At 47.0% G+C, this 24,829-nt stretch overlaps 1 protein-coding gene across 1 annotated transcript; it reads left to right on the top strand.

Annotated features, from left to right (window-relative positions):
* The first annotated feature begins 12,540 nt into the window (after nucleotides 1–12,540).
* On the top strand, nucleotides 12,541–24,829 carry LOC137599477 (uncharacterized). Its single transcript, XM_068320433.1, has 15 exons — nucleotides 12,541–12,710; nucleotides 13,505–13,742; nucleotides 14,263–14,376; nucleotides 14,458–14,545; nucleotides 15,831–15,997; nucleotides 16,129–16,242; nucleotides 16,315–16,404; nucleotides 16,483–17,174; nucleotides 23,026–23,266; nucleotides 23,397–23,501; nucleotides 23,603–23,708; nucleotides 23,788–23,954; nucleotides 24,049–24,162; nucleotides 24,255–24,377; nucleotides 24,467–24,829. Exons 1-15 carry the CDS (start codon nucleotides 12,634–12,636, stop codon nucleotides 24,665–24,667), a joined length of 2,637 nt encoding a protein of 878 aa, XP_068176534.1. The 5' UTR covers nucleotides 12,541–12,633; the 3' UTR covers nucleotides 24,668–24,829.

Here is a 24,829-nt window from a genome sequence, read left to right as displayed (position 1 = left end):
GACAGCAAATACATTGTTAATTTGTTAGACTCTCTTGTTGATTGTCAACGGACTTATCTAGTGTTTGAAAAGCTGGAAGAGAGTCTTTTTGAGGCACTTGCAAGAAAACAAAAACCAATGACTCTGCGTATCATTAGACCCATCGCCAAGCAGGTTTGTATTAGTACCTACAAGAAGGGAGGTTGTGTTTACATGCATGTTTGATGATTTTTTTTAAGTCTTCATCCTTTCTCAATCTGTTCAAAGTGATGAGATATTGTAATTGTCAGTGTTTAGTGTGTTCATCCGTTCATTCATATGTCCACCAAATATCTTCACAACGATTGGAGATTGAAAGATGAAACAAAAAGCACATTACTCAGGCAGCAAAGGGAATGAAATGAGATGATGACCTTGATCTTGAGAATACTAGGTCGAGGTCAAATTCCAATTTTTGTACACTCAGGAATTGGATAAGATAGAAAGACGAGGGAGAAGGCCAGTGTAAGACCATAGATCAAAACTAGTGCTTTGATCTACCTATGCACTAGCTTTGATGTATGGTCAAAGCTAGTGCATAACTTTGACATACCCTGAGAGGTCAAAGCTATGCACTTTTCAGGTACTGCTTTCAGGGTACCCTGACCTAAGTCGCGGGATGTTGCAGTCTCTGACTGCCTTGGTTCTTGTTTGTTCCTGCAGTTGTTTCTCGGGCTTGAAGAACTCCAGGCTGCAAACATCATACACGCTGACATCAAACCAAACAACATCATGTTGGTTGACAGCATACACCAGCCTTACAGGGTGAAAATTATAGACTTTGGCATGGCTTTAAAAGGCGACAGAGTACGTCCTAACATGCTTGTTCAGGCAGCTGGATACAGGTATCTTTCCATGACAAAACTCACATGTCTTTGGTTAAACATAGACATTTTCTTATTGTTCATCGCTGCCTCACATTTGTCTTACTTGGCTCTTACTTGGCCTCAGGGCTCCAGAAGTTCTGCTGGGCCTTCCCTTCACGGAGGCCATCGATATTTGGGCAGCTGGCTGCACGCTGGCCTGCCTCTACATGGCTCAGCACCTGTTCCATGGAAACAACTCTTATGAGATGGTAAACATGCACAAACAAATGTACACAGTCGTTTGAGGCCATTACGCAGAATGCCAATCATGATTGAAATTTTAATCTACAGATGAAGGAGATTGTTGAACTTCTGGGTCAACCGAGTAGCCAATGGCTCCGTAAGGGGCCATGTACAGACAGTTATTTCATTGAGGATCATGCTGCTGATGGCTCCACATGGAGGCTCAGGGTTAAGTAACTATGTTAAATCTTTATTTGAATTTATTATTTCACTAAAACCTTCATTGAAATGGTTCTCATAAATATTTCTGTCTGTAGCCACCAGAATCGGAAGAAATCGTAAAATGCAGAAAAGTGGTCACATCTCTGCTGGACCTCATGGAAGTAAGCACTTCTTGTCCCGTGAAGTTAGGTAATTATGTGTCTGTGGGAAACGTCAGTTGGTTAACTGAAGTGAATCTCAATGATTCCAGATGTACCCATCAAGGGGAGCTGCCCAGCCGTGTGACAAGATGAATTTTATCCTCCTACTGGAAGGGCTTCTGGATGTTGACATGGATAAGAGATTCACTGCCCAACAAGCTCTGAAGAGCCCATTTATCACAATGAAGCACCTGACCAGGCAATATGAGGCCACAGACTAGTAAGTGTCTCTATCTACATGTGGAGCTTCGGATAACCACTGATTGATAAATTCATTAACGACTCAACAAACTTTTCCAGCGTTACCTTGTCTCAGGACACAATGAACATGTGTCTGCTGTCTATAGACCGACTTGGCAGCATGGCAGATTGTCCACCTTGTCAACCATGTTCTGGTAGGTTTTATCTCAAAGGCATATCCTCTGATGCCAATGATGGTACTCAAAATGAGACGGCAAACTTAGTCTCTCTCTGACGTTCTCACCTCAGGCAATCCTGAAGCAATGTCAGTCTCCAGTGGTGGAGGTCCACCTCATGGAGTGGCTGAAGAACCACAGATATCTTCTGCTGAGAAGAAAAATGTCATTACCAATCAACACAACTCCAGGGTTTTTGATTGCCCCCCAAAAATGCCAGAGCGTGTTGAAAGATTCAACAACAACCACAAAAAAACACTTCCTGTTTTGGAGGAAGGGGTATCTTCCAACAGTCACTACATTTACTTCCGGGAAATCACCAGGAGAGTGAGAGAATTCTTTCAACGAATCCGAGCTTGGTTTTCAAGAAGGAATTGAGTGAACAGTCTAATGTGTGAGCTGCACGAACAATCTGGATCGATCGACATCAAACAGGTGATGATGACCTCACAGCACATTGCTGGGGCAGTCCTCCCCCCACTGCACGACACCTATACAACCAGAGTCCTACATAGAACACACAACCTCATCAGAGGCGGCACACACTCCTCACACTCGTTCCATCAGGCAGCTGCTGCTGGAGTTTGAAGTCCAGGACCACAAGGCTGGCAAACGCCTCACGACTGGCTAACAATGAACTTTAATTGCTGCTGTTAATTGTTTATAGTTGTTTTTTATTGTATCATTGTTTCTCCTGTTCTTTTTAATTTTTTAACCATCTTTTTCAGGGAGAATGAACAGAATAAAAATTTCAGCTTTTAACATATTTAACTACCTGTTTGCTGTTCTTATGACAATAAAACTCTTCAGTCTTGAATCTAGTGGGCTGTAGGTCAGCCCACCACCCACCCAGTTCCCCCTAAGTTAACTTATAAAAATACCTCATCCCACATATTCACATCACCAACAATTACAAATAAGTACAAACATACTATATTGCTTCTGTCATGTGCACCAGGAAACAACTCCAGTAAAATAAATGGGATGCCAGTAGCTGGTTTACTACATCAGGCTCACTTACATAAAGTACAGTACTTTTTACTGTTTTGCATCATTTATTACATGTTTTTATATTTTTAAGCTTTGTCATGTTATAACGCCTATTTTTATCAATGAGAAAAGCACAAAGTATGCAGCATTTTCCATATATGAAATGCATACTGGGCGATTTGGAATGAGGCTATTACAGCCTTCACGAGGTCAATAATTGATATGTTTTGATCTGTGACCTTTGTTACCTGCGTACCCACTAACTTCCAGATGCACAAGTGCAACGATAACATAGGTAGCATCACATCACAGCATGCATTACATCAGCTTCTAGAGTGGAGACTGCTGACCTTGGAATTTTTTTGTAGCTGTTGCATTAATTCAGTTGTCATTTTAATTTTTAAACTAGATTCTGTGGTTTTTGAACATGAAATTTTGTGGATTTTATCTTATCTAAATGTACCTGATGGATGTTGAAATGCAGCAGTCTCACAGAATGACATGTCAGAATGACATTTAACCTAGTCACTCAATGGATTATTAATTCTGGGATGACTAAGGTCACAAAAAGTACAAAGGAAAAGGCTTTATATGTATAAAGAATGTGGTGCAGAGAACGCAGGATTCAAATGGACGACGAAGACCACATGAAATCCAAAAGACAGGTTTGATCCAATAATAGAGGTTGGTATTCAAAAATGTAGTCAAAATCAGGCAGAGGTGGTAAAATTGGCAGGCAAAAGGCAAGGTCAAAAACGGGCAAGGTCATCCAAGCTTGACGATGACCACAGCCAGAAAGGTAAAGGCTGTAAATTATCAGTGTCAATGGTAGGCCGGTCGAATACACGAATAAATGCAGACGGTTGTGGCAGGAAGAGCAACCGGCAGAAAAAAAACTTTAAATAAGTATTAGAGTTCATCTAAAGAATTCCATATCAGACCAGACGTGGCCCGGGTTGATAACGTCCGCCACCGGCGCCGTTAACCTGCAGGACATCGATGAAAATTTAGCTGATGTCTTGAGATCATCATAATATTTTAGCCCATTTTTAGGTATTAAGGAGCAGCAGTCCTGCTGTGAATGACTGCAAACTAAGGAAAGCACCTCTCTGTTACTGATGTTGAACATCATGAGGGGCTCGGGTTTATTTGACCACTGTCCTCACCAAGGACACCCTCCTTTGCTTCTTCCTCTTTACCAGTGGACTGCAGCTATGATTACGTTAGTTTAGGGTCCTGAGGCTGTTTGAAGATTAAATAATTGCATTTTAGACATAAATAATTGACATAAATATGAAAAACAACCAAAAGCAGTCCAAAGGGATCAAAACAAATCAACTGGACTCGTAGGAAGTTCCTTGAAGACATTTGAAGACTTTGGTTAAAGTGAATGAAAGTCAAGTTCAACGCTGCAGAGTCAGAAATAAAATATGATCCAGACTTAAAACATCATGTGGGTTTCAACTGAACACCTTTGGCATTTCAACAACTTTGCCTTGCATCTGTTTCCAAAGTCAGACCAAGGTGTAAATGTGGATATTACAATTCATAGATTCCAATCAATTTAAATCAGTAATAATAATCAGGATGTGTGAACCTCAGCCAGTCAATGGAGACTTTAAGGTCCCTTCCTGTCTGCTGTGATGTCATTAGTGGCCTGATAGCGGTTTGATTTGGTCTTAACTACCCTTTGAAGGACCGACCCCCTGAATGGATCTTTGTGCCATCCGACCCCAAAGATGGGGGGGGTGACTCCAGTGTTTACATAGTGGAGGTTATATCCTGATAACCTCCATTATGCAAGTGTGCATGGCAGTTGGGTGGTTGACAGATGGACTCAGGCAGCATTGCTTGGCTTAGGTGAGGGCACCATGACACGACAGCCAGTGGTTGTGTGTGCTCACAATGAATGCTAATGGCATATAAAGGTTCCCCCCATCCATCTCTAAGCATTTTTGCGACCAGCCTGCAGCTGCAGCTCTGACAGAGTTATCACCATGAAGCTGGTCTGGACGCTGCTCTTGGCGTTGGGATGTGGCCTCGTTCACGGCGCGCCGGTGGACCAGGATGGCCTGAAGGACGGGTCCTGCGATGACGCATTTGCAAAGAGCGCTGCAACAGAGGCTCTGAACAAGATCAACCGGGACCGGCAGGAGGGCTACATCTTCAGCCTCCACCGCCTCTCCAACGTCCACACCAAGAGTCACGTGAGTCACGCCGCCAAGCCACCCTGATGCTGGCACATTCCTTTATGTCTTGATCTAGAGTCACAAATCACAACTATTTCCTCATCAATTGACAAAAAACATGTGGAAACCCATCAGAAGTAGCTTTAGCACTGCCTCATCATGTTAGCATCAAACTCACATGATGAATGCAGACACACAGTGATTGGATCTTCGGGAAAGGTTGGCCCAGACCCAAAACCATGAAGCTACGGGTTTAAATAAGTGGGTGAATGAGGACATGTGCCTATATTCTGAAGCGACGTCTGAGTCTTTAAATATAAGCATACGAATCAGAGACAGGTACAAAGACGACATGTGATTCTGATCAAGATATTAATGATCATGCAATTGATTCATCATTGTCCACCACAGGGAGAGGACGGCGTTGTTTTCTACCTGACTATGGACGTTGTTGAGACCAACTGCAGCGTTCTCAGCAGGAGGGACTTCAAGAGCTGTGAAGTTCGTCCTGTCGACACCACGCCGGTTAGAAAACCCTCTCCACCATCAGAAACATACATACACACACACATATGTGCAGCACATTCACACAGTGTGTGTGTCTCTGCAGGTGTATGGTCAATGCAAGGCTGCAATCTACATCAACAAGGTGCACGACGTGGTGCGACTCTACAAATACAGCTGTGCAGTCAGACCAGGTAAATGAAAACAGCACCACTGACGATGATTTTTCTATCAACTGTTTGCTTCAGTCTATCACTTTGTTTCTTGGCTGTTAGCATTAGCACATAGCATAGATTAGGCAAAGCCAGGCATGTCTTCTGCATCATAGTGAACATACACACACATACAAAATGGTTTTATCTTATTTACAGTTGCTTATGAGTATGGTGAAGCGAGAAGATGAGTGTTGGAGGCGACTAGTCAATGTGGCGCGCAGTTCAAAAATACAAGCTTGCAAATACACTACGATCTTTTGTGAATATTAAGACATCAGTCAGCAGTTGTTGGTATCGCGGGGAGCACCTGGTACTTCAGCATACTTTCTCCATACCCAAGGGGGGAAGTGTTTTTCATTATACTTGCACTGCTCCAAATAAAAAACACAGAATGTGAGAATAAGGACGATTTATGAATGAAGAGCTACAAGAAATTGTAATGAATAAAGAATACTGTAGATAAGGAGATAAAAATATATACACGGGTATTGGAAGCATGGTGAGGAGTGACTTTTTGTGTCACCCCCTCCCTCTCCCACTGACCCATCCTCCTTTCCCCTCTCTTTTCTCTACCACTCACACCCCCCAAACCCCTTAAGTGTCAGTGCCCTATAGTGGTGAAGTGGCCCAGTACACCTCACTAGTAGGCTGTGCAAACACAAGTTTCCCAAGGTGATCGTTGAAGTACTCTTTTATCTTACCTTACCTTACCTTCAGTTGTCCATTCGTCCTCCTCCTCACAGCAACACCGGTTTAGTGGACGGAGGTAATGTGGGGATGGAGCCCAACAGCCAACAGCTCAATACCGTATTTTCTGGACTATAAGCATCTACTTAAGCAGCAGGACATAAGGACATATAAGCAGCTACCATAGTTTGATTGAATCAGTTTTGGGCAGTTTGAGATGGTGCCTTGCTCCATGGCACCTGGGCACTGCTCAAGAGGTAAACTGGCACCAAACTTTTTGATCCATATGTGTCGTGAACCAGCCGCCCTCCAGTCCCCAGCCCAAGACCCAGTGGACTCAGCTGCTGCCACCCCAATTACGGGATGTAAGATACTCTTGTGTTTTGTCTCAGTTCCTGCAGATCGGGTTGGTGCGCTGTGTCCTGACTGTCCAACCCTCATCAGCTCGGATAATGATGAGGTGAAGAAGACATTGGAACTCTCCTTGGAGGCGTTCAACAAAGTGAACAGATTGGCCAATCGCTTTGCCCTGCTCAAAATCACCCGCGCTCGGTCAGGGGTAAGTCCAATACTTCCAATAACGCTGAGATAGAAATAGCACTTTTTTTACGCATGGGGTTGGGGTACGGACAAAAATTACTGATTCCACTTCTGCGTCCACTCAAACCAAACTTTAGAATCTTCCGTCTCGCCCTGTCACACTTTTCATGTTTTTAAGGTTGAAAACTAAATCACCTGCATACCGTTTTAAGAAAAGAAAGTTCCTGGATAGACACCTTCATCTCCTGCCCTGAAATTGGAAGGCTTCTCTCTTGGTCTATCTCTTAGGAAAGTAAAACCCATAATGTCTGCTAATGAACCATGCACAGGCGGAGGTCTTTACCATCCACTCGTGCAGATGGACTCCTAAGCTACTCATCCTTCATGGCCAACCCTTCTGAGCTTCCGTCTATTGTTCATCCAGCCAACCAAAGTGTTGACATACCATGATGCATTCGAAGGTTTCTCGCTCTTTGTGTACCCAGATGCGAAATATGATCCATTACAATGTGGAGTACACTATCCAGGAAACCACCTGCCCCAAGACCACAAAGGCAACTGAGGCTCAGGATTGCCCCCTAATGGACAGCGAATTTGCTGTGAGTTGAGATCATCTTACATTTTGCATCAGAACCCATCCTTGGGTGTCCCCTCTCTAAGTGGTTTTCTTCTTCTCTCTTCAGCACAAGGGTTTCTGTAAAGGTTACCTCTTCTACTCCGCCGTGGGTGAGGGTTCAGACGTTAGTGTAGACTGTGAGATATACGAGCCTGAGGTAAGCCATGATGAAACACAGGCATCACTCACGAGTAAAAAAAATGCCTGATTTAAATGTATTGATGAAGCGGTGAGACCATGAATGAACGAATATCCAATACATGTTCCTCCAGGCTGCTGACAAAGACCACCACCACCACCCCCATCACCACACTCACAGAGAGCACCACCACCACCGCCCCCACAGCCACACTGACGTCGAGGACCACCACCCCCATGACCACAGAGACCACCACCACCACCCCCATGACCACAGAGACCACCGCCGCCACCACCCCCACAACCACACTGACTTGGAGGACCACCACGACCACAGTGACCACCACCACCCCCATGATCACAGAGACCACCACCACCACCCCCACGACCACAGAGACCACCAACCCCATGACCACACTGACATCGAGGACCACCACCACCCCCATGACCACACTGACATCGAGGACCACCACCCCCATGACCACAGAGATCACCACCACCACCCCCACAACCACACTGACATTGAGGACCACCACCACCACCCCCATGACCACAGTGATTTGGAGGACCACCACCACCCCCACGACCACAGAGACCACCACCACCCCCACAACCACAGAGATCACCACCATGACCCCCACGACCACAGAGACCATCACCACCACCCCCACAACCACACTGACATCGAGGACCATCACCACCACCCCCACAACCACAGAGACCACCACCACCCCGATGACCACGCTGAAATAGAGGACCACCACCACCCCCACGACCACAGAGACCACCACCACCCCCATGACCACGCTGAAATAGAGGACCACCACCACCCCCATGACCACAGTGACTTGGAGGACCACCACCACCCCCATGACCACAGAGATGACCACCACCCCGATCACCACAGTGACTTGGACGACCACCACCACACCCATGACCACGCTGAAATAGAGGACGACCACCACCCCCACGACCACAGAGACCACCCCCATGACCACAGAGACCACCACCATGACCCCCACGACCACAGAGATCATCACCACCACCCCCACAACCACACTGACATCAAGGACCACCACCACCACCCCCATGACCACAGTGACCACCACCACCACCCCCATGACCACAGTGACTTGGAGGACCACCACCACCCCCATGACCACAGAGACCACCACCACCATCCCCACGACCACAGAGACCACCACCCCCACGACCACGCTGACATCGAGGACCACCATCATCACCACCCCCACAACCACACTGACATCGAGGACCACCACCACCACCCCCATGACCACAGTGAGCACCACCACCACCCCCATGACCACAGTGACTTGGAGGACCACCACCATCCCCATGACCACGCTGAAATAGAGTACCACCATCACCCCCACGACCACAGAGACCACCACCACCACCCCCATGACCACAGTGACTTGGAGGACCACCACCATCCCCATGACCACGCTGAAATAGAGGACCACCATCACCCCCACGACCACAGAGACCACCACCATGACCCCCATGACCACAGAGACCATCACCACCATCCCCACAACCACACTGACATCGAGGACCACCACCACCACTCCCATGACCACAGAGACCACCACCACCACCCCCACGACCACATAGACCACCACCACCACCCCCATGACCACGATGACATTGAGGACCACCATCATCACCACCCCCATGACCACGCTGACATCGAGGACCACGACCATCACCCCCATGACCACACTGACATCGAGGACCACCACCATCACCCCCACAACCACAAAGACCACCATCACCATCACCCCCACGACCACAGAGACCACCACCACCACCCCCACGACCACAGAGACCACCACCACCACCCCCACGACCACAGAGATCACCACCACAACCACCATCACGAGACCTCCACCCATGACCACCCGGAGGGTGCTGTGAGGTTCCTGCCCCCCTTGGGCAAACCCGTGACTCTGCCTGCTTTTCCAGATGTGTCCTACGGTGGCCCAGATGTGGAAGTCACTCTGCCAGACAAGGAAGACCCCCAGATCCCTGGACTGACGGAACCCACCATCCGGTCCTTCCCCAGCGTAGCCTCGTCCCAGTGCTCCGCCCCAACGGCTAAGGGCACCTTGGTGGACGAACTCTTTGCCTCTGACCCATTGTTTAAATTAAAAGCATGAGATGAATGGAAGACACGGAGTTTAAAAACTAACACAAAGACTGAGGCATGAGCAAGACAGCAAATTACAGCATTTTATCCAGAATCATGGAAGGTGGCATGAAACAAATTAATTGTCCCCGATCCAAACTTCTAGGTTTACCCAAACATCTGCATCCAAGATCTGGAAAAACAGGCTGACACTCATTTAGTGGAAGATAATGAAACTCAAGACTTCAAATTCAAATTCTATCTTTCATAAATCATGACATACATAAGAAATATTGGTGAATAAAAAAGAAAAGAAAAAGTACTTCTGAAAAAGCTGACATTTCTTTCAGGATTCATAAAGTTCCGCGTTCCGAACAGTTGACTCTTCCAAGAGCAGCTGATTACGAGAGGACTGCAGGCCAGTCAGAACAGGAAATAAAAACTGCACATGTTCAGAAAAGAAAACTATAAATATGTCAGATGTGACACCTCACCGGGTCATAAACTTGGAACACCTCAGCAGTCTGTGTAGCGTCCTCTTGTGGGATTAGCTAACACTGCGCGTTACAATAGCAGCCGGCATGCTGATGGTCCTGATAACATCACCATAGCAACACAATATCAGCACAAAAAGATTGATGAATTGATGGATGACAAATAAGAAATGCAAAAACCAACCTGTGGAATTGTATTGTGTATTATTTCTGACATAACGATGTAAATTTAGTATTAATAAATTTATTATAACCTCATTTTTTAAGGGCTGCTTGGTTATTTTAGAACATATGTCCGTCTGATATTTAATGTCCATCATGGGTGTGTACGTTAACCATGTATGTGCCAAGCTTCACGAAATTTACCATGTTGGCAGCATTAGGAGGTTGGCAGTGGGGATTTTTTTCCAATGAAACAACCCAATGAAGAATGAAGGAAAGAAGCGACCAACGGTCCAAAGATCAGTACCAATAAAATGCCTTCCAGCATTTTCAAATTGCCTTTATATTTTCTTTATATTCTTTATTTCCCCTGTGCCTCCATTTCTTTTAATGGTTTAAAAAGAGAAAATTACATCAATTACATCATGCAGAAACTCTCCTTGGTTGAAATGAACAAACTGATGGAACATCTGTCTTCATATGAAGGTGATGCTGATAAAGGTGTCCGAGTCTCACTCGTTAGCATCAGTGCTAACAGTAGGCGTGTTAACACTGGCAGCAGACTTTGCAGGGCCTTCAGGCCAACAGTCATGGTTCCTCTATCATCCTGCTTTGAATAACAGTCTTCTCAGCTCAGACCTGTATGCAGGAGAGTGTTATAAAGGCCAGTCTAGATCAATAGGTGTGTCTTTTTCAGTGGTTCAGGGTGCTAATGAAAACCCAGCACTCCGTTGCAGATACTGGTCTGTCGTTGGCTGTTCTCCAAATGAGTGGACCACTGACCTTCCCACTGTCTAAACGGGTCAGTGGTCGATCGAGCAGCAGCAGATAGCAGATGTTTGCTCTTCATTTTGGAGGGAGGACAAAGTCCAGGAATGGCATCACATGTCTGTCAAAACCCCTTCTGTAAAAACAAGGACTAGATCCGGTCAGGTAAGCCCTTCAAACCATAGCCGGCGTTCCTTTAAATAGCTTCATCTAAGTCAGTTGGTTTTTACTTTACCAGCTGTGTGTCACGGTTTATTATTTGGGTCATGTTGCTCTGCTGTGCGGGGGCGTGGCAGGAGGCGGGGCCAAACTGGTAGGCAGAGCCTCGTCTCGACACCTGTGCCCGACTGGGTTGATTAGCCTGAGGCTTTTTAAGCCGGCTTGTCTGTTGGTTCTTTGCCAGGTTGTTTTTGTACTTTTGTCTATGCTGTAGTTTACTGGATTTAGAGAGTTTTCTTGTGTTTCTTTGACTTTTGTTTGTCCTGATTAAACTATGGATGAGGACTTCTCTACTAGTGTCCTGCTTATGGGTCCTAATCCTGCATTTTGTGATGCTGTGTTAGTGATGGTGAGATGAAGCCTCATAAGGCTTCAAACCACTTCAGGCACCTGGTTTGAGTAACATTTAATTTCTTGACGCGTCATGAGCACGAAACCACCTGCTGACCTTGGATACCATTACAAGCAGCTGTTGTGTCTTCATGTGTGATCCATTCTGACATCTGTCTTGGCTCTTGGAAATGACTATTACAAAAAACTGTATGACCAAATAATTGACAAAATGAATGATAATATATATAAATACACGGGGAGAACATGCAAACTCCACTCAGAGTGGGATGCAAACCCGGAACCCCTTGCTGTGCGGCAACTGCGCCACCGTGCCGCCACCTGAGTGGTTTATGTCGCTGTCAAAACTCAAGGCAAACTCCGTACCGCTTCCTGAGTCAGTCACGTGGTATCAGCCGCGTAGCGAGTCTTCGGACGTCATTGTTATCAGCTCCTCCCCCAGATGAAGCGAGGCTCGATGCGCGCTTCAAGGAAACGCCCCCTCCCCTACACGGCACATGCTTTGAAGCCTCGATACATCACTACTGTGAGTGTGTCTCAGGATGAATGTGTACCTGATGGTTCTGGTTCTGGTGTTGCTGCTGCAGGAGGGAGGAGCCAGTCAAGAGCCTCCAGGCTGCAGCAGCCCTGAGGTGGTGGGGGCCGCCGAAGACGCCCTGGAGCAGATCAACCGGGACCGGACACATAGGACCTCATAGGACCGACTATGAGGTCCTCCTCACCTCTTAGGACCGGATCTCATACAGCCTCAACAGTCTGTATGAGGTCACTGCCACGGCTGAGGTGAGGAGGACACACACACACACACACACACACACACACACACACAGATCTTGTGACCTGGACAAGGGGTGGGCAATTTTTTTTTCCTAAGGGGCCACATGAAAATTAGAATTTATTACGCTGGGCCAAACCAATATGTAGAATTCTGGTCGGGTCATAAAGTCAACAGTCAGCAGGCATTTGTGAAGTGAAGACCTTTGACTGGAATGTACTCTGAATGCTGAATTCTGCTTGATATTGTTTCATTCTTATTACAGACATTACAATTTATAGTGTGGGTTCTGTCTGGGTTCTGCGGTTGGATTGCTAAGTGGCAAATTGTTTGTAGGCGTGTACGTGACTAGTTGTTTGTCTTTCATGTGGTTCTGTGATGTGCTAGCAACTTGTCCAGAACATCTCCCCGTCACATGCCCACGAGTCTGTCGCGATAGGCTCCAGCAGCAAATAATCAGTGTGAGAACTTCAGCCAGTCAATGGAGAGTTTAACTCCCTCCTTGTCTGCTGTGATTTAATTAGTGGCCTGATAGCGGTTTGATTTGGTTTTAACCTCTCTTTAAAGGATCAACCCCCTGAATGGATCTTTGCTCCATTCAAACTCCCCCCGAGGAGGGGGGACTCCAGTGTTTAAATATCTCCTGATAACCTCCATTACGCAAGTAATGGAGGTTATAGCATTGATTTGTTTAGGTGGGGTGGGGGGGGTCAATGGTTATATTTACAGACCTGACGTGACATCCAGTGGCTGTGTGTGCTCACAATGAATGTATATAAAGGTTCCCCCGTCCCTCTCCAAGCATCTGCAGCTCTGACAGAGGTATCACCATGAAGCTGGTTTGGACGCTGCTCTTGGCGTTGGGATGTGGCCTCGTTCGCGGCGCGCCGGTGGACCAGGACGGCCTGCAGGACGGGTCCTGCGATGATGCGTTTGCAAAAAGCGCCGCAACACAGGCTCTGAACAAGATCAACCGGGACCGGCGGGAGGGCTACATCTTCAGCCTCCACCGCCTCTCCAACGTCCACACCAAGACGCACGTGAGTCACGCCGCCAAGCCGCCCTGATGCTGGCGCTCAACACAGAAAGGTCAGGCTTTAGAGGTGCATTCCTTTACAACTTCATCTAGAGTCACAAATCTGAACGTTTTCCTCATCAATTGACAAAAAACATGTGGAGACCCATCAGAAGTAGCTTTAGCACTGAGTCATCATGTTAGCATCAAACTATTTAACAATCTAACCATCAAGTTCAACGGGTTTAAATAAGCGGGTGAAAGAGGACACGTTCCTTTAATCTGAAGTGACGTCTGAGTCTTTAAAACTAAGCCAACGAATCGGAGACGGGTACAAAGGGCATTGTTTCATAAGGTTCAGATTGGTTCTAAACATCAAACGTATAAGGATTATATGTATATTATACATATGTATATTATGTATATACATATTATATTTGTATATTATATTGTATTATCAGTTTTTCATGATATGATCAAAAGATACGTGATTCTGATCCGTATATTATTGACCATGTGATTGACTGATCATGTGTCCATCACAGGGAGAGAATGGCGTTGTTTTCTACCTGACTATGGACGTTGTTGAGACCAACTGCAGCGTTCTCAGCAGGAGGGACTTCAAGAGCTGTGAAGTTCGTCCTGTCTCCAACACGCCGGTGAGAAAACACACACACACACACACACACACACTGGGATCGCATATGTGTAGCATATTCAAAAAGCGTGTGTCTCTGCAGGTGTATGGTCAATGCAAGGCTGCAATCTACATCAGTAAAGTGAACAGAGTGGTGCGACTCTACAAATACAGCTGTGCACTCAGACCAGGTAAATGAAAACGGCACCACTGACAATGATTTTTCTATCAACTTTTGGCTTTAGTTTATTGGTTTGTTTCTTGGCTGTTAGCATTAGCACATAGCATAGATTAGTAAAGAACTGGTTGACAAACTTTGCTGAATTTTGGTTGAAGGCTTTGGAATATGTCCAGGAATTATCCGGTTATTTTTTGGGTGTATCTGGTTAAGTTATGCTCTGTTAGATTAATTGTAGCTAACCTCAGTTCCTTTAAATTCAACTAAATACACTTAGTTAAGTTGATCTCAGACAGGAGTCGGCAACCCAAAAGGTTCAGATAGATAGATAGATAGATAGATAGATAGATAGATAGATAGATAGATAGATAGATACTTTATTAATCCCGGAGGAAATTGCATATATCCACTGCTCAGGCATTACATAACAAATAATACTGGATAAACACCAGGAGAAAAAGAAACACTGACATCACAGGACATACCACAAGACATACATTACACTAACAGACACATGCAGCACTAACAGGACTTATATACTAAAATATAACTAAAATATAAAATATAAATTCAAAGAGCCATGTTGGACCAAAAACACTCAAATCAAGGCTGTTTGCTGCTGCAAAAAAATCAAGTTAAAGGGAGGAGAAGTGAAAGAGCCTCGCTGGTGAATCCAGTCAGCTGGAGCTCCGATGGCAGAACAGTGTTTCCTCTCCTTTTACGGAGCATGTTTAGGTGACATGTCATGTCCACCATGAAGTGGAGTCTTTCCAGCCTCTCTGTGTCTTCCAGTTGTGGGTAGTTCAGGTCTTTGCCTTTCAGGAATGTATTTACGTGTTCTAAACAAGCAACAAGACAACACGAAACCTCCACCCTGGAGAACCAGTGGACTTTGTTGTGTAGCAGGAGATCCGAATACCCACTTTCAACTTCATCTAGCAGTTCCCGGAACTGATGGTGATTTAATGCTTCTGCAATTACCTTGTTTATCATCTGAACGACAAGGATCTACATCTCCATACACTCCAGGGGGGAGGGGGAATAGATTTTTTATGTAGTTTTTAAAATATTGGAAAACATTCAGAATATTTGTCAGGCTTGTAGCCACTAGGGTGGCGCTAAAGAGCCGCATGCGGTTCAAGAGCTGCAGGTTGCCGACCCCTGATCTACGATAAATTCAGTTCACTCAGCTCAGTTGATTCATAAAGTTTGAATCAATACCTCTGAGACCACAGTGAGATTGTGAGATGCAACACAAACGTGTGATGTGTGTGTCTTCCAAACCACGTTTGTCTCAGTTCCTCCGGAGAGGGTGGTTACGCTGTGTCCTGACTGTCCAACCCTCATCAACTTGAATGACGATGAGGTGAAGAAGACATTGAAATTGTCCCTGGAGAAGTTCAACAGAGAGAACGGATTGGCCAATTACTTCGCTCCGGTTAAAGTCACCCGCGCTCAGTCAGGGGTAAGTCCAATACTTTGGAAAGATGGAGTTAGAACTACTAACGTTTTTTGGGGGTACTGGGGTACTGAATCCAAATCTAAAGCCTCCACATACCGTGATGCCAGTGAAGGTTTTTTGCTTTGTTTACCCAGATGGGGATGGTGACACATTACAATGTAGAGTACACCATCCAGGAGACCACCTGCCCCAAGACCACAGAGGCAACCAAGCCTCAAGATTGCCCCATAATGGACTGTGAATTCGCTGTAAGTTGAGAATCAGTCAGAGCCTGTCCCTGGGTGTCCCCTCTCTTACTGGTTTTCTTTTTCTCTCTTCAGCACAAGGGTTTCTGTAAGGCTTCCCTCTTCTACTCCTCTATGGGTGAGGGATCAGATGTTAGCGTAGACTGTGAGATCTACGAGCCTGAGGTAAGCCATGACGAAACGCAGAAGTCACTCAGGAGCAAAGAATGCCTGGTGTAGGAATCATAATAAATGTTTCTACAGGCTGCTGAGAAAGAGAAGAAGCTGCACCTGCTGGGTGACGGGACCGACCACGACCACACGAATGCACACGAGCCAGAAAACGGACATGACCACATCCACGACCACACCGAGGGCCACGGCACTCACGTCACCACCCACGTGCACACTGACCAAGACTCACACCACCACACCCACGACCACAGCGCAGGCAGCAGCCAAAAGCACGCTCACGATCACAGCCACGACCACGGGCACGGCCACGACCACGTGCACACTCATCACACTAAGGCGCATGACCACAGTGTTGACTCGCCCAACCACCACCACAAGTACAGTCACCCTGAAGGCCAGGGAACCCATGAGCACGATCACGAGCTCGCCCTGGACCACGACCACAAGCACGGTCATCTGCACGAGCATGAGCACCACCACCATCACCACGACCACGACCACGAGACCTCCGCCCATGACCACCCAGAGGGCGCCGTGAGGTCACTGCCTACCCTGGGCAAACCCGTGACTCTGCCTGCCTTTCCCGATGTCCCCGCCGGCGGCTCCGAGGTAGGAGTCACCCTGCCCACCAAGGAAGATCCACAGATCCCCGGAATGATGGAACCCACTATCCAGTCCTTCCCCAACGCAGCCTCATCCCTGTGCACCACCCTAGTGGCAAACGAGACCCTGGTGGATGAGCTCCTCGCTTCTGACCCCTTGTTTCAATCATAAGCCTGAGATGAATGAAAGACAAGGAGTTTTAAAACTAACACAAGGATTGAAGTGTAGACAAGACAGCAAATTAAAGCATTTTATCCATAAACATGGAAGCTGGCATGGAGCAGAGTAATTATTCCTACTCCACTACAGTCTTGCAGCTTATGCTGAGTGCACAACATTTCTTTGTTGGTTGGAATTTGATTCTTAAAACCTTCCCGGGCAACCCTGTTTGGTCAGAGCATCCTGGCTGAACAAGAGAACGCGAACGAACACCGTTTTTGTACCTTCACATATCACCTGTGATCTGCTGAACAAAGCAATAAACGTACCACAAACTAATAATCCAGTGTCTTTTTTGTCTTTCACACATCAGTGTGAAAAATTGATGAGTCGAGGGAAATTCCTTCAAAGATTTCACATCTGTCTGGAGATGAAGGAAGTTCTAGCAGGACATGAGGATGACAAACGGTTAAATGACGGTCAGTGGACGTCAGCGGAGTCAAGTCAAAGTCCCGTTCCTTTTGAGTGGTGCAATACGGGCTCATGCTTTTATGTAAGCTTCATTAACATATACCATATAATCTGAATATATTTAGGAATAAATATATGTTGTGCATTATTGTAGTCGGTAGATCGTCTTGACTTGGTCATTTTATAGGTAGCTCGCATGCTGAAAATATCAGCATCCCTGAGTGCCACGTTCCAAACAGTTTACTCTTCCAATAACAGTTGATTACAACCGACCAGTCAGAACGGGAGGTAAAAACTGTCATAAACAATGTATGTTCACAACTGTTAAAAGAAAACTACAAAAATTGTTTGGCCTTTGCTACCTCTACCTTCACCTTACGCTGCATCTCCCTGTACTCCTGTCTACTCTCCTCAGTCCTCTCAGTGTCCCACTTCCTCTTAGCTAACCTCTTTCTCTGTATACACTCCTGTACCTCCTCATTCCACCACCAAGTCTCCTTATCTACTTTCCTTCTAGATAACACACAAAGTACTCTCCTACCTGTCTCCCTGATCACATTAGATGTGCTATAGGGTTTTCGGGTGTGTTTTGGGGGTGTTTTTGTGGGACTCAGATTGACGTCTTCTGTAGAGTTTGATAATTGGTAAGTTTGGGGCACCCTGTACATGTTCCATCACATCTGGTTTCCTTCTTAGATACTAGGGAAGCGGTCGGTGCCAGCATTTGTCTTAATATTTGAATGTCTTGTTTTGGAGTAGGGCAACATGGTGGTGCAGTGGGTAGTGCTATCACCGCATAGCAAGGCGGTTACGGGTTCGAGTCCCGCACTCTGCGGAGTCTTTCTGTTCTTCCCGTGTCTGCGTGGGTTCTCTCCAGGATCTCCGGCTTCCTCCCACCTCCAGAAACATGCACTTCAGGTTAATTGGCCGTTCCAAATTGCCCATAGGTATGAGTGTGTGTGTGTGTGTGTGTGTGTGTGTGTGTGTGTGTGTGTGTGTGTGTGTGTGTGTGTGTGTGTGTGTGTGTGTGTGTGTGTGTGGCTCTGCAGTGCACTGGCGTCATGCCTGGAGTTTCCCCCGCCTCACGCCCTAAGTCTGCTGGGATAGGCTTCAGCGACCAATGAAAGCAGTAAAGAAGATGGATGGATGTCGTAGAGTAAGCCGGTCGTTTCCATCCCAGGGCTGGGCAGGGATGGTTCTGCTTTCATCTTTATCATTTTGACACGGACTTCGCTCCCTTCCTCCCCCACATTAATGAGTTAATGAGTTATACTCATTAACTCATTAACTCTCACTGACTCCTTCAAAATGCCAAAAGGAAGAGGGAAATCTGAGGAGTCTGAGAATAAACATGAAAATAAAACCCTGGAACAAATGGTCTCTGGGTTGGAGGCGCTAACCCGCACTGTGGACCAGCTCAGGAGTGACTTCGATAAGTACAACAGTGAACTTGATAAGAGACTGGAAGACAAGCTGCAACCGTTAATCAACCGCTTGCAAAAAGTGGAGGATGACATGGAAAAAATGCAGAAAGGAGCAGAACAGGGACAACAAAGAATGGAGGAATTCGAACAAAGCATTCGAATAAATGACGTGATCATCACCGGCATCAAACTTAAGCCAAGAAATTAAGCTCATGCCGTGACCAGAGGAGTGGAAACAGAACACAGCACTGATGAGTCTGATTTTGCAAGGTTATATTTCTGACGTGAATGATGGTTAAAGGACTGAACTGTTTGGGTGAGATGAACTTCATGTTGTTAATTCTGTGAAACAAATGTCACTACAACCTCTGTGCAGAAATTGGGCACTTGCAAGATGTTATGACTAGGTGTGCAAAGACGCACGCCTATTGGACTAAATGGATGGATCAAAACAACAGCGTATCAGAATAAAATAATTGAATTTGATTTGTGACATGCAAAGTATGTATTAATTGACAATGTGCTGTAATGAGAGAGATGTTGTTGATTTAGGGGACGGGAACTTCACAAGCCAATGGCTTCTACCCGTCAACCCTTTTTTTTCTTTCCGGGTGACGTTGCTGATGTTTCTACAATGATGAAAGTAAAATCTGTTGTAATCACACGCCTGGAAAGAAGAAAAAAAACTGAATAAATAAAAAAACATTTGTTTTTTTACTTTTTCTCAACTGCAGGTGCCAACATCAAGCTGCTTCCTGCCAAGCGACCTGGACTCCAGGTTATTGCTGGTTATGTCTTACTTTCCCGGCATCCTGGAGGTCCCATCATTCCGGGTCGTAACTCCTCCCACTGTCTGAAGGGGTCAGCGGCCCACCGAGCAGCAGCAGATACCAGATTTTTGTCCTCTTTCCCAAATGAGGAGCAAACTCCAATAATGGGATGACACATCTATCAAAACAATCAGAATATAACGACTAGATCCGGCCAGGTAGGACCTACAAACCAGAACCGACGCTCCTTTAAACACCTTCATCCCAGTCAGTTGGTTTTGTTGTACCAGCTTTGTGTGTGTCTCTCAGAATGAGTGTGTACCGATGGCGGTCGTTGTTGACCCGGGCCTCGACCGATCTGGTATGGAAGTCATATATTCGATTTGCATATTGACACCTCACAGGGTCAGTCAGTCATCTTCAGATCACCACCACTATATCCGCCGCAGCGGGTCACGGGGAGCCGGAGCCTATCTCGGTGGCATAGGGCGTGAGGCAGGGGACACTCCGGGCACGATGCCAGTGCACCGCGGAGCCACACACAAAGACCTTCAACCATGCACACACACACTCATTCCTACGGGCAATTTGGAACGGCCAATCAACCTGAAGAGCATGCTTTTGGAGGGGGGAGGAAGCCGGAGAACCCGGAGAGAACCCACGCATGCGAACCCGGCTCTGCCGTGTTGTGAGGCAGCAGCGCTAACCACTGCGCCACAGAGCTGCCCACCTCACTGGGTAATAAACTTAAACTTTGGAACACTTCATTCTGTAGCGTCCTCTTTTGGGATTACCTAACACAGCAACCAACCAACCAACAAGGAATGAAGTCAGCAACCAAATAAAAAATAAATGTCTTTTAGCTTGTTTATATTTTCTTTATTTGCTCTGTGCCTTTATTTGTTTTAACGGTTTAAAGGAAGAAAACAAAATGAAGCCGTTGTTTCAAATCAGGAAGCTGTTCGTCAGCATGAGCAGATGTGAACCCCGCCCTGGATTGCTGGATTAAAATGAACAAACTGATGGAATAACCGTCTTCATGTGGAGGTGTTATGGCCAGAGTTGTTTTCTTCCTGTCTTTCTTTGCGTCTTCCACCAAGTTCTGACTGCAGAACCAATCAGAGCAACAAGAGGCACCTGGAAGGCTCCGCCTACTTATCAACACCTGAGGAGCCCCTGAGGAGCAGGAACCAGCAGTAGCTTGGAAGTTGGTTTCTGTCAGTGAAGCTGTGACATCTTCTCAGGTTGGTTGCCTTCAGCAGACTCGACTGCTGCCACTTTATTATTAAGTCTTTTTTTTTGGGGGGGGGGGTGACAGTAGGTGTGGTTACCCTCCTAATGTTTAAAGGAGCCTCCTGGGGAGCTACTGAGGACTAATTGGTTCCTGACTCTGTTTAACACTTGGTTTGTGGTCTTTGGTTTTGGTTTTGGTGTGAGAGTAGCAGTAGGTGTTGTGGTTGTGACCTTTCGTGTCATAACCACTTTCCTCAAAAGGTGCTTGAACACTTGTTTTAAATGTCTTGTACTATTTATTATTTATGAGCTCATTGGTCAGAATATGGTCCAATCAGACCACCAATCTGATCTGCAGAACTCCCTTGTTCATATGTGAGCCCATTCGGGCTGTTGGTTGGAAAGTGACCTATGTTGTACCTGTTCTGTGTCCATACATGTTGGCATTTGAAAAAACAAAGAATGACAGAAACTGTTTGAGTCACAGAAACTCCTGAATATGAAGGTGTGACTTCAGGTGTGACCCCCCCCCCCCTTGAGGAGCAGCAACAAGCATCAGGACTGGCAGTTGCTTGGAGACTCGTGCACTCCTGGATGGTCTACACCATCCTAACAAACTCATCGCCAGTCCTTGTGGCCCATGAGCCGCCTCGTAACAGGAAGTGAAGCTGCCTGGGTCCAAGTCATTCCTACTGCTAGCATCAATGCTCCTACTGTTAACAGTGGCTGCAGGGGCTTTCAGGACAGCAATCATGTTCCTCTACCATCCTGCTTTAATTAGCAGTCTTCTCAGCTCAGATGTGTTTGTAGGAGAGTGTTATAAAGGCCAATCTGGATCAATAGGTGTTCAGTGGTCAATGTATCAGGTGCTGATGCATGAAAACCCAGCACTCTGTTGCAGATAATGCTCCGGAGTTGGATGCTCCCCAGTTCACGTCAACCTCCCACCCTGTTCCATTCCAGCAGGAATCTGAATTGTCTTCTCCCTTCCACTTTCTGCACTCCCCAAGACTGGAGGCCAGTCGCTGGTGTGTTTTGGGGGTGTTTTTGTGGGACTCAGATTGACGTCTTCTGTAGAGTTTGATAATTGGTAAGTTTGGGGCACCCTGTACATGTTCCATCACATCTGGTTTCCTTCTTAGATACTAGGGAAGCGGTCGGTGCCAGCATTTGTCTTAATATTTGAATGTCTTGTTTTGGAGTAGGGCAACATGGTGGTGCAGTGGGTAGTGCTATCACCGCATAGCAAGGTGGTTCCGGGTTCGAGTCCCGCACTCTGCGGAGTCTTCCTGTTCTTCCCGTGTCTGTGTGGGTTCTCTCCAGGATCTCCTGCTTCCTCCCACCTCCAGAAACATGCACTTCAGGTTAATTGGCCGTTCCAAATTGCCCATAGGTGTGTGTGTGTGTGTGTGTGTGTGGCTCTGCAGTGCACTGGCGTCATGCCTGGAGTTTCCCCCGCCTCACGCCCTAAGTCCGCTGGGATAGGCTCCAGCGACCGATGAAAGCGGTAAAGAAGATGGATGGATGTCGTAGAGTAAGCCGGTCGTTTCCATCCCAGGGTTGGGCAGGGATGGTTCTGCTGTCATCTTTATCATTTTGACACGGACTTCGCTCCCTTCCTCCCCCACATTTGTTTTTTTACTTGTTCTCAACTGCAGGTGCCAACATCAAGCTGCTTCCTGCCAAGCGACCTGGACTCCAGGTTATTGCTGGTTATGTCTTACTTTCCCGGCATCCTGGAGGTCCCATCATTCCGGGTCGTAACTCCTCCCACTGTCTGAAGGGGTCAGCGGCCCACCGAGCAGCAGCAGATGCCAGATGTTTACTCCTCATTTGTGAAAAGACAAAGTCCAGTAATGGGATGACGCATCTATCAAAACCTCTTCAGTATATAACCACCTGATCCGGCCAGGTAGGACCTACAAACCAGAACCGACGCTCCTTTAAACACCTTCACCCCAGTCAGTTGGTTTTGTTGTACCAGCTTTGCGTGTGTCTCTCAGAATGAGTGTGTACCCGTTGGTTGTGGTTCTGGCGTTGCTGCTGCAGGAGGGGGGAGCCGATTCAGAGTCTCCAGGCTGCACCAGCCCTGAGATGGTGGGGGCTGCTGAACAGGCCCTGTACCAGATCAGCAGGTACCAGACACAGGGATACGTCCTGAAACTCAACAGGCTGTATGATGTCACGGCTGAAGTGAGGACACACACACACACACACACACACACACACACACACACACACACACACACAAATAGTGTTATGTCTTACAATGTAAGAGAAGTTCAAGCTTTTGTAGGACAGAACTGTGTGTGTGTCCGTCCAGGGTGAATCGCTATACGTCATGATGGTTGATGTGTTGGAGACCAAATGCTTCTTCCCCAGCTTGAGAGTGCCGGTGTGTGTAGGCAGAGGTATTGGTGACGGTCCAGTGAGTGATGGCGCATTGATTATTGATTACCTTTTGAAGCTTCTTTCACACAACTGGTGTTTTAAAAGTGTGTGTGTGTGTGTGTGTGTGTGTGTCCTCAGGTGTACGGTCAGTGTCAGCTTCTGGTCAGCATCGAGCCTCTGTTCAATATATTCAACATCCACAATATGGTGCTTCTTAAGAGCTACACCTGCTTCCTGCATGAAGGTAAAAGAACCGCGGAGAACCGACCAGCTCTGGCACGGCTCACTGCTGACCTTTGACCCTAATGAAACTCCACCTCTAGTCCCCGCCAGCAGCATTACGCATGAGTGTCCAGACTGTCCCACGCCCTACGACCTGAACGATCCCCACGTCAAGGAGACGGCCAGAATCACCCTGCAGAAGTTCAACGAGGAGAGCGGCCTGGCGAACAACTTCACCGTGGAGAACATCATGAAAGCCAGATTCCAGGTCAGGATATCAATCGATCAATCAATCAGGTGAACCATACCTGAGAGTAGCAGTAATGTTTGAACAGAATGACCCCTAAAGAATCGTCCCACAGTCGGTTATTGGCCCGTCCTACTTCGTGGAGTACACCATTGTGAAAACAGCGTGTTTAAACTCCACGGACGCCGCGGCGCCCGGAACCCTCCTGCCGGAGGACTGTGAGTTCGCTGTGAGTCACGCCCTCAGGTGTAATGAAGGAACGAGCACCGGCAGAGGATGATGCTCACCTGTGCTTTATGCCCCGCCCCCTTACCCCCCCAGCATAGAGGCTTCTGTGAGGGCTCGTACAAGGTGGCGGAGGACCACCTGGAAGCCGGACTCCCCGGGAGTGAGATCCAGAATCGGAAGTGGGTGGATGTCAAGTGTGAGATCTTTGATCCTCAGGTAACCACACCCACCCCCACCCCCACCTCACACCCACCCCTTTCCCTTTCCCGGGACTCAAACCGGTCTCAATGCCTCTTCCCCTGCAGGGGGCCGCCGTGGAGGCGGCGAACAACACACACACCGGAAGCCACCACAACCTTGAGCACCCAGACGTCAGCGCCTCTCAGACGGGGGGCCCCAGAGGGACCGTGGTGACCCGGGACACTGTCCTGAGGCCCCCGCCTACGGGCCCGTCCTGTCCCGGCCCATTCATGCACCCAATCAGATTCGACCTACTGAAGCAGTGATTGGTTGGACCGGGATGGCCGGTTTGGGTTCACGTGACTAAAGCGTGTTCCATGACGGGCGGTTGGCGTGTGTTTCGTTTCCAATGGGGTTCTGTCAGAGCATTTCACTGATACTGGTTCCTCTTATGAAAAGAATTAAAAATAAAATGAAATTGCAAATAA

This window comes from Antennarius striatus, chromosome 7, assembly GCF_040054535.1.
Source record: "Antennarius striatus isolate MH-2024 chromosome 7, ASM4005453v1, whole genome shotgun sequence".
In the NCBI taxonomy this organism is placed as follows: domain Eukaryota; kingdom Metazoa; phylum Chordata; class Actinopteri; order Lophiiformes; family Antennariidae; genus Antennarius; species Antennarius striatus.
The sequence above is the reverse complement of the archived record's forward strand: the minus strand, read 5'-3'. Positions and strand labels throughout refer to the sequence as shown.